This window comes from Anolis carolinensis, unplaced genomic scaffold (genome assembly GCF_035594765.1).
Source record: "Anolis carolinensis isolate JA03-04 unplaced genomic scaffold, rAnoCar3.1.pri scaffold_14, whole genome shotgun sequence".
NCBI lineage: Eukaryota > Metazoa > Chordata > Lepidosauria > Squamata > Dactyloidae > Anolis > Anolis carolinensis.
The window spans coordinates 10,996,376-11,007,895 of record NW_026943825.1 but is presented as its reverse complement, the minus strand read 5'-3'; the positions used below and the strand labels follow the sequence as shown (position 1 = coordinate 11,007,895).

Here is an 11,520-nt window from a genome sequence, read left to right as displayed (position 1 = left end):
CATGTGGCTGTCTTTTCTTTTAACTAGCTGTTGGAAAACAATCTGTTTTCTCCTTAGCATTACAGTAGAGTCTCAATTATCCAACATAAACGGGCCGGCAGAACATTGGATAAGTGAATTTATTGGATAATAAGGAGAGATTAAGGAAAAGCCTATTAAACATCAAATTAGGTTATGATTTTACAAATTAAGCAACAAAACATGTTATACAATAAATTTGACAGAAAAAGCTAATCAATATACAGTACTGTGCTATGCTAATAATATAACATTATATGTAAATTTAATTTGTAAGCCGCTCTGAGTCCCCTTCGGGGTGATAAGAGCGGGATATAAATGTATTAAATAATAAGGAGGGATTAAGGAAAAGCCTATTAAACATCAAATTAGGTTATGATTTTACAAATTAAGCAACAAAACATCATGTTATACAATAAATTTGACAGAAAAAGCCGCTCAATATACAGTAACGTTGTGTAGTAATTACTGTATTTACGAATTTAGCACCAAAATATCACAATGTATTGAAAACATTGACTACAAAAACATTGACTACTAAAAGGCAGATTGCGTTGGATAAGTGAATGTTGGATAAGTGAGACTCTACTGTAAATCAAAGGGACGGAGAACTTAGCAAGAACCATTAAGAATACTATAGCAATGTCAACAACTAAAGGGGGGACTTCTTTTTTGGACTACAGATCCCAGCATCTTGACAAATCTCTGAGTTTTCGGTCTCTCGTTAGGACTGGGTCCCCATCTACATGCAGTTCAGATTGAACTGAATGAGATGAGTCTACACAGCCATATAATCCAGTTCAATCTGCATTCCGAAACAGCATTATATGGCAGTGAAGATGTGGCCTGGTTTTCTATTTAGCTCCTTCCACTCGTCGGAAAATGCTTTCTGCCATCAATTTGACTCATCCAGAAATTGACCACATGCCAGAAATGCTTATGATTGTTACCTATTAACAAAGATAGTTATATCCACAATATTGTTTTGCATATGGGAAAAAGTCTATGCATATTGCCTAAAAGTCATTTTAATACACAAGATTTAGATTTCTAATGTCTACATATATTACCTAAATATCATTTTAATACACAGTATTTCTAATAATGATATGCAAGGCATAAAGTGCATGTAATAATAATAATGATGAGGATAAGCGTGTATATTGCTGAAGGTCATATTATATATATCTAGTTAGCCTAACTAACATGGTTATCCATACTATTTATCTATATACAGTAGAGCAGGGGTCCCCAAACTAAGGCCCGGGGGCCGGATGCGGCCCACCAAAGCAATTTATCCGGCCCCCACGGCACAAGGGCAGAAGGGGGTTGGACTAAATGACCCAAGGGTTCTCTTCTTCTCTTACAACCATTATTATTATTATTATTATTATTATTATTAACATTAAGGCTGGGTGGCCATCTGTCAGGGGTGCTTTGCTTGTGCTTTTGGTCTGCAGAGGCAGAAGGGGGTTGGACAAAATGGCCCAAGAGGTCTCTTCCAACCCTCTTTATTATTATTATTATTATTATTATTATTATTATTATTTATTAACATTGAGGCTGGGTGGCCATCTGTCAGGGATGCTTTGCTTGTGCTTTCGGTGCACAAAGGTAGAAGGAGATTGGACTCAATGGCCCAAAGGGTCTCTTCCAACCCTCTTTTTTATTATTATTGCTGTTGTTGTTGTTGTTGTTATTATTATTACTATTATTATTGTTGCTCAGTGGCCAACTATAGTCCGGCCCTCCAATGGTCCGAAGGATTGTGAACTGGCCCCCTGTTTAAAAAGTTTGGGGACCCCTGCAGTAGAGTCTCACTTATCCAACATAAACGGGCCGGCAGAACGTTGGATAAGTGAATATGTTGGATAATAAGGAGGGATTAAGTAAAAGCCTATTAAACATCAAATTAGGTTATGATTTTACAAATTAAGCATCAAAACATCATGTTATACAACAAATTTGACAGAAAAAGTAGTTCGATACGCAGTAATGCTATGTAGTAACTACTGTATTTACGAATTTAGCACCAAAATATCACGATGTATTGAAAACATTGACTACAAAAATGCGTTGGATAATCCAGAACGTTGGATAAGCGAGTGTTGGATAAGTGAGACTCTACTGTATTTATGAGAATACATATAGGCAGCAAAGTGCTAGAATGTACAGAAGTTGCTTTTTAAAAGTAAATCATTCATTCATTCATATATATATATATATATATATATATATATATAGCCTATATATATTGTAATTCCTCCTCATTACATTGCTGCAAAAGATTCAGAAGTAAACACTAGTACAATTGGAAAGTGTACTCCAAAGAAATCGGATCCTTTGCGCTTGCGCAGACAGATCCTCGCCTTTTTTCTTTTTTTAGTCCTTAGCCGGCGCATGCGCCGAAACACATCTGGGTTCGTCTCCTTTCCGCCCGCTCTTGCGTTTGGCTCCTTTGCCGCCGCCGCCTCATTGGAGGAGCGTCGTACTCTTTCCGCTTTCCTATTGGTTGCACCGCGAGCAGGCGGGCAAGATCCCACCAATAAGCGTTCGGCAGGGGCCACCTTTTGGCCGCTTCGTCAGCTTGAGTAATCTCTCGTTTGGCCTCCTTGGTTATATGGGTTGGGATGCCGTGCGCATGCGCAACGTGGTTGCCGGGTTAAGTGATTGATTACAGGAGCGGGCGGGGCTTAGGACCAAACGAAATTTTCCATTGCGAAGATAGAAAGCTTTTTTTCCCCCTTTTTCTTCCGGAAAATTTTAATGGAGGGAGAATTTTTGTCCCAATGTTGGTTTTTAAAATTGCTTTTCTTCCTTTTTTCCTACCTGTATTTAATATTTCAAAATTAAATATTATTTTAAAATAATGTCAAAATATTATTCCAATGTATTAAAGTATTAATTATAGTGATTACTAAAATATTATTTAAATATTAAAATCAAATATTTTAAATTAAAATTAAAATATTTATTAAATATTTTAATATTTCAATCTATTATATTACATATTTAATGTGCATACAAAACATGATTTAAATATTAAATTAAATAGTTTTAATATAATATTATTATTTTCAATATTTAAACATTTTACCTATATTAAATTAAATGTTATTTTAAATAATGACATATTTAAATATGAATATTTAAAATATTAAATGTTTTAATATTTGCATCAATTTAAATATGTCAATATTTAAAATAACATTTAATTTGATATAGGTAAAATGTTTAAATATTGAAAATATTAAATATTATATTAAAACAATATTTAATTTAATATTTAAATCATGTTTTTATTTATATTTTTATTTAAATATTTAAATTAAATATTAAATATTATTTAACAATAAATATAAAAAATAATCACATTATACTACAATATTACTAGTAACATCTGTAATATATACAATAGAATACTACTGTGTATAGAAATAATAGCATTGTAATGTAATAGTGCTTGTATATTGTATGTAATATTAATAATGTTTTTATATGGTTATTATATTTTATACTGCCGATCTCTGGGCCTGAATATATAGCACAAGATTTATCTAGCCTACAATGATACACTTTAATATATTGGGTTTATGGTTCCTGCCCCCTTAATCAGGTTGTGTGTTATTTATTGCTATATAATTGTATTGTTTTACCTTGCTTAATAATGTGTTATTATGTTGTTATGTAATGTATGTGTTCTATTTATGATTGGAAACCGCCCTGAGTCCCATCCGAGAGATAGGGCGATATATAACGCTATTATTATTATTATTATTATTATTATTATTATTATTATTATTAATATACCAGCATTATTTCATTAGTAAAGGTAAAGGTTTCCCCTGACATTAAGTCCAGTCGTGTCATAACAATTACATTACAATGTTATTTCTATACAATATTATATTGTATATATTGAGGGGTTCCCAAGTGATGTTGTAGGAAACACGATGAAAACAAAGAATTTTCACTGCAAATCTCAACATTCCTTAAGGACAGAGCTATTGTATATTCGTATAACATTGATAATAATATTATATTGTATACACATATAATATTGATCCTAATTAGAGGGAAAGGAATAATTGTTTTTTATCCAATTGCTGCCAGTTACAAGGCTAAACTCTGCCCACTTGGTCTCCTAGCAACCTACTCAGCCCAGGGGATAGGCACACTTAGGCCTCAGGCTTCTTCCACACTGCCTATACGATACAGATTATCTGATTTTAACTGGATTATATGGCAGTGTAGACTCAAGGTCCTTCCACACAGCTATATAACCCATTTATAATCTTATATTATCTGCTTTGAACTGGATTATCTTGACTCCACACTGCCAGATAATCCACTTCAGTGTGCATTTTATACAGCTGTGTAGAAGGGGCCTCATATAATCCAGTTCTAAGCAGATAATATAAGATTATAAATATACAGTAGAGTCTCACTTATCCAACATAAACAGGCCGGCAGAACATTGGATAAGTGAATATGTTGGATAATAAGAAGGGATTCAGGAAAAGCCGATTAAACATCAAATTAGGTAATTACCGGTATTATACAAATAAAGCACCAAAACATCATGTTATACAACAAATTTGACAGAAGAAGTAGTTCAATGCTCAGTAATGCTATGTTGTAATTACTGTATTTACAAATTTAACACCAAAATATCACAATGAATTTAAAACATTGACTACAAAAACATTGACTACTAAAAGGCAGACTGTGTTGGATAATCCAGAACACTGGATAAGCGAATGTTGGATAAGTGAGATTCTACTGTAGTATGAAATAATTACTGTGGTAATCCAGTCCAACCCAATTCTGCCATGGAGGACACAATCCAAGCACGCCCAACAGATGGCCACCCAGCCTCTTAATAATAATAATAATAATAATAATAATAATAATAATAATAATATCATACTATCATAAGGTTAGGAGACACCCCTAAGGATCATCCAGTTCAACCTCCTTCTACCATACAAGATGACACAAACCAAGCACTCCTGACAGATGGCCATCCAAGATCTGCACAATAATAATACAAATCGAATCATAGAATCAGACAGTTACCAGAGACCCCTAAAGGCCATCCAATCCAACCCAATTCTGCCATTGGATGATACAATCCAAGCACTCCCAACAGATGGCCAGCCAGCCTCTCAATAATAATAATAATAATAATAATAATAATAATAATAATAATAATAATATCATACAATCCTAAGGTTAGCAGATACCCCTAAGGATCATCCAGTTCAACTTCCTTATATCATGCAGGAGGACACAATCTAATCACTCCTGACAGATGGCCATCCAATATCTGCACAATAATAATACACATCGAATCACAGCATCAGACAGTTAGGAGACACCCCTAAAGGCCATCGAGCCCAACCCAATTCTGCCATGCAGGACACAAGCCAAGCACTCCCAACAGATGGCCACCCAGCCTCTCAATACTAATACTAATAACACCATCATACAATCCTTAGGTTCCCTAAGGTTCATCCAGATCAACTTCCTTCTACCATGCTGGAGGACACAATCCAAGCACTCCTGACAGATGGCCATCCAGCCTCTACATAATGATGATAATGAAGATGATGATGATGATGATGATGATGATGATGATAATAATAATAATAATAATAATAGAAGCATATAATCCAAGAGTTTGGAGAGACCCCAAAGGGCCATCCAGCCCAACCCTTTCTACTATGCAGCAGGACACAATCCAAGCATTCACAACACATGGACAACGTATAAATACTATACAATACTACACAGGGACATAGACCCCCTCTACCCTCACCACTTTCACAGTACACAAACAACCAAATGTATACTAAACATAAAGACAACCATACAACAGACATTCAATACCACCACTACCTCAACAAGTTCTCACCAACACCACGAGACAACGCCACAGCAAAGCGTGGCCGGGCACAGCTAGTTATATTATAATATATTACATATTATTTTATTATATACTAGCTGTGCCCAGCCACACGTTGCTGTGGCATTTTCTGGTGGTGTTGGTGAGAAATTGTTGAGGTAGTGGTGGTATTGAATGTCTGTTGTATGTTGTCTTTATGTTTAGTATGTACACTGAAGTGGATTATATGGCAGTGTGGAGTCAAGATAATCCAGTTCAAAGCAGATAATATAAGATTATAAATGGGTTATATAGCTGTGTGGAAGGGCCTTGAGTCTACACTGCCATATAATCCAGTTAAAATCTGTGGAAGAGGCCTAACGGTGCCTGTCCCTGGGCTGAGTAGGTTGCTAGGAGACCAAGTGGGCGGAGCTTAGCCTTCTAACTGGCAGCAATAGGATAAAAAACTATTATTCCTCTCCCTGTAATTAGGACTTTATTTTTCTTTTCTTTTTGTTGTATCAACCTAGAGCCGTGAATGATGGGTTGTGTTGTCATTTCGAGCTTGGGGGGCCTGTACTTTTGTTGTTTTGTCCGCTGCCCTGATGCCATCACTCTTTTATATATATAGATCATATATGTATGTACATATAACTTGTAAGCCGCCCTGAGTCCCCTTCGGGGTGAGAAGGGCGGGATATAAATGTCAAGAAATAAATAAATACATAAATATTTCGAATGCTACTCTGTGCTTGGGATGCTCGTGCTCTCCAGTGCGCCTGCGCGGGGATGGAAGCGGCGAGTGGGCGGGGGCATGCGAAAAGAGCGCCTGCGCGCTGAGGAGGCCAAAACGCGCCTGCGCACTGGCGCGTCTTCTCCCCTCCCCTCAGCGGCGTTGCTTGTGCGACCGAAGAGGGGAGGCAAAATGGCGGCCGGCGGCGGCAAGGCCTCCTCCTCCTCCTCTTCGTCGTCGTCGTCCTCGTCGTCCTCTTCGTCGTCCTCCTCGGCGGCCGCAGCCCCTTCTTCCTCCGCGTCCTCCTCGTTGTCGTCGCTGGAGGCCTCGCTGGACAGGAAGCTGCAGGTGGTGACCAACACCATGGAGTCCATCCAGGGCCTCTCGTCGTGGTGCCTGGAGAACAAGCGCCACCACGCCACCATCGTTCGCCACTGGATCCAGAACCTGCGCCGAGGTGAGCCCAAGGAAACGGGGAGGCTTCGGACAGGCCGCTAGGCCGCAGGCCCCGCCCACGAGGCACTCGCACAGGCCAAGCTGGCGCCAACTTCGGCCCTCCAAGGGTTTTGGACTTCAACCCCCACAATTCCTAACAGCCGGTAGGCTGTTAGGAATTGTGGGGGTTGAAGTCCAAAACCCCTGGAGGGCCGAAGTTGGCCCATGCTTGCCACAGGCATACATACACACACACCCTTCCTCTCCCCGTGCACATATTAGAGTTGGAAGGGAATCCCAAGGGCCAGCCAGCTCCTTCTGTCAGGAAAGAAGGCACCACTAAAGCCCTCCCCACAGATGGCCACACAGCCCAGAGAAGGAGACTCCGTTATCATCATTTTTAACAAAGATGACAGATTTTAGGATCCTAGAGTTGGAAGATACTCCAAGGGCTATCAAGCCCAACCTGCTTCTGCCAGGCAGGAAGGTACAGGTAAAGTGTGCCTCTGGTCCAACTTACCTCTCAGAACGTATCTCCCCCTATGAGGGAGATCTTCAAGATCTTAAGATCTTCAAGTGAAGCCCTGCTCTTGGTCCCGCTGCCGTCATACTAGGTGCGGTTGGCGGGAACAAGGGACAAGGCTTTTTCAGTGGGGGCTCTGTGGCTGTGGAACTCATTGCCAAGGGAGTTAGGGAAGCCTCTTCATATCTTTCAGGAAGCAGCTGAAGACCTGGCTGTGGGATCAAGCATTTGGCCCACCCTAAGATATGATCTGATATGACCTGATGGATTAATATTACAGTAATTCAAACACAGACTGGCTCTGACTGTGGCTTGAAATTTCCCCTTTTGTAATGGTCACATGGTTTTAATTGTTTTAATTTGATTTGGATACCAGCTTTCATTTATGTTTTATGTTTGGTTTTTCTACATGTTGTATTATATGTGGCTTTCTGCCATTATGTAAGACCGCTCTGGGTCCCCCTGAGGGAGAAGAGCAGTATATAAATTAAATAAATAAATAAAGTCCTCCACGCAGGTGATCATCCAGTCTCTGCGTAAAACCTCTGGAGAAGGATTAATAATAATAACAACAATAATAATTAACAATGATGATAGATAGATAGAATCCCTTATGCCAGGAAACAAGGCAGCACTAAAGCCCTCCCCACAGATGGCCATAATAATAATAATACTTTATTGTATCCCACCACCATCTCCCTGAAGGGACTCGGGGCGGCTTACAACAGGGACGTGCCCAACATAACAACCTAACATCATAAAAACAGTGATTTAAAACAGTAGCTAACACAATGTAGCAATAAAATGTGCACATAAATAAATACCTTAAAACTCAACATCAATACACATATAATAAGTGAATAGCCTCTGTTTAAAAAAACCCAGAGAAGGAATAATAATAATAATAATAATAATAATAATAATAATAATAATAGAATCCTAGAGTTGGAAGAGACTTCCCCAAGGAACAGCCAGCCCAACCCCTTCTGCCAGGAAAGAAGGCACCACTAAAGCTTGACCCACTGATGGCCATCCAGCCCCTGCTTAAAAACCCTCTAGAGAAAGATGAATATAATAATAATTGAATCCTAGATATGGAAGAAACTCCCCAAGGGACAGCCAATCCAACCACTTATGGCAGGCAGGAAGGCAGTCCGCACAGATGGCCATCCAGCCCCTGCTTAAAAATCTCCAGAGAAGGAGTCTGTAATACACTAGTGTTTGAAGGCAACCCCAAAGGTCATTCTTTCCAACCCCCTTCTGCCAGGCAGGAAGGCACAACTAAAGCCCTTTCCACAGATGGCCATCCAGCCTCAGTTTAAAAATCTCCAGGGAAGGAATAATAATCATAATTATAATAATAGAATCATAGAGTTGGAAGAGACTTCCGCAAGGGCTATCCAATCCAGCCCCCTTTTGCCAGGTAGGAAGACACCACTAAAGCCCAACCTGCCCCTGCTTAAAAACATTCAGAGAAGGAAATTCCGTCAACATAATTATTAACAAAGACGACAACGATGATGATAGAATCCTAGAACTGGAAGATATTCCACCATCCAGTGCATCCCCCTTCTGCTAGGCAGGAAGGCACAGCTAAAACTCGTCCCACAGGTGGCCACTCAGCTGCTGCTTAAAAATCTCGCTAGAAGGAATAATAATAATAATAATAATAATAATAATAATAATAATAATAATAATAATAATAATAGAATCCAACAGTTGAAAGACACCCCAAGGGCTAGCCAGTCTAACCTCCTGCTAGGAAAGAAGACACCTTGAAAGCCTTCTCTACAGATGGCTATCCAGCTTCTTTAGGCCCACTCTCCATACAGCCCCTTGTAAAGTCTATACAACAAAATCAAAGCTTTCCCCCACAGATTGCTATCCAACCCCTGCCTTAAAAACTCCAGAGAAGGAGACTCCTAGACAGTCCATATTACACTAGAGTTGGAAGGCAACCCTAAAGGCCATCCTGTCAAACTCCCTTCTGCTAAGAAGGAAGGTACAATCAAAGCAGTCCTGACAGGTGGCCATCCAGCCTGTCCTTCAAAACCTCCAGAGAAGGAGACTCCAGCACACTCCGCAGAAGCATATTCAGTGGTTGAACAGCTCCTGCTATCAGGAGGTTCTGCCAAATGTTTAGGTGGAATCCTTTTTTCTTGCCATTTGAATCAATTGCTCCATTGTATCCTAGTCTCCAGAGCAACAGAAGAGAAACCTGCCCCCTCCTCAATGGGACGTTCTTTCAAATAGTAAAACTTGGCTCTCACATCCCCTTCTCTCAGCTTTTTTTCCAAGCTAAACATACTCTGGTCCCTAAGCGTCCCATCATAGGACTTGGCTTTCTTCAATCATTTTGGTCGCCCTTCTCTGGATACTGCACACTGTTTCCCATACATACTCCCGCCAACACAAACCATGCATATTATTGCTCTTGTGTTTCTTTATTTCCTGTCTTCAACAACACTCAAAGCGACCAATTCTCTCTGTGGGTCTCAGGCTGCAAGAACTTTCAATGTACAGGTATCCACATCTTCCTTCCTCCTCTCCTCATGCCCTCCCACCTCCCTGCTAGGCATGACTTTCAAGTAAAGCAGAACCTACCACCCACTTCACTTGCTTCACATTCACACAGTCCCCATACCCTCCTCTCCATATGCCTCCCCACTCACTAGACAGCATTGTCTGGGGTGAGGATGGGGTCCTTAGGTCTGATCTTGAAAGGTCCTTGCAGCCAGAGACCCATGGGAAGGGATGTACATGATTCTTTTCGGTTGGAGGAGACAGCTGACAGTGTTGCTTTTTGGGTAGGTCTGCATAGGAAGAGGATGGGGATTGGGGAAACGTGCCTGTTTCTTGCAGTCTTGAGAACCAATGAAAGAGCATGGTGGAGATGGGGTAATTTGGGAATGTTTTGCTCCTTCTCTCCTATTGTGGTTGTTGCACGATGTCAAGTCAGACTTGAATAATAGAGACCCTCTGAATGAGGGCTATTTTCCAGGGACCTTGTTTGTTTTTTTATGGGCTGCTCAGTGTAGGTTTTGCAAACTTCCGTGACAGAGGCAATCCTTTTGTGTCGATTTTAGGCAGCAAATAATTTCAGAACACTTCTGTACAGGATGTTTAAGAAAGCACCTGCGCAAAGGAGGGCAAGGAAAATATGTTCATGGTCTTTTCTGATTGAGCAGTGGGAAAAAGACGGAGAGGGCCTGTCTAAAAGTTCTATTGATGAATGGGTCTGTAGGAACACAGGGAAAAATACTGAAGGAAATCGTGTTCATGTTATCTTATGTTTTAGAGCTAAATAGAACTTTAGATAGGAAAACAATTGAAAGGAAAAATGTGGATTCATGTTCTTACACATATAGTATAGTTGTTTGTCATCAGGTTATATTCCTTCAGATTATTTATATCAGATTATATTCCTTCTGCTTGTGTGATTGTGTTAGTCAATTGTTATGTTTTGTTTTTGTTTTTAATTCTTACAGCGTTTTATAGTGTTTTCAGTGTTTTATTGTACTATGTTTTATGCTGATTTTATATTGGAAACCGCCCTGAGTCCCTTTCGGGAGAGATGGCGGTATACAAATAAACTTTTACTTACTTACTTACTTACTTAACTTGTGTTTGACTTATGGTGATCTTATAAATGACAAAGAGATTATTTGATGGAACCAATCAATTTGTAATCCAGTTTTCCTTTGTTAAAAAAAACCACTTTGGATTTTCTGGTATCACTTAATTTTTTAAGGGTTCGTTTACTGGCCTTTGTGTATGTTGAGTATTTTCCTGATCACTTGGTAAATTGAAGGAACAGCTGTCTTGCTTTATCCCTGTCTTACATCCCACAATTTCGGTTGGATTGCATGCAACTCCCATCCTACATCCCTGGAGGGCTTATAAATCTTTTAAATTGTTGATTCT

The 11,520-nt window shown here is 39.4% G+C and overlaps 1 protein-coding gene across 3 annotated transcripts in view; it reads left to right on the top strand.

The window, feature by feature from the left end:
- The first annotated feature begins 6,772 nt into the window (after positions 1-6,772).
- rprd2 (regulation of nuclear pre-mRNA domain containing 2) overlaps positions 6,773-11,520 on the top strand; it is a 50,371-nt gene continuing 45,623 nt past the window's right edge. For 2 of the 3 annotated variants that reach the window (XM_062965128.1, XM_062965127.1), the window contains exon 1: positions 6,773-7,095. In XM_062965128.1, the coding sequence (XP_062821198.1) occupies positions 6,831-7,095 (265 nt within the window). In that variant the 5' untranslated portion in view covers positions 6,773-6,830. The remainder of the gene's footprint in view (positions 7,096-11,520) is intronic. The other variant, XM_062965129.1, reaches the window with a different exon arrangement.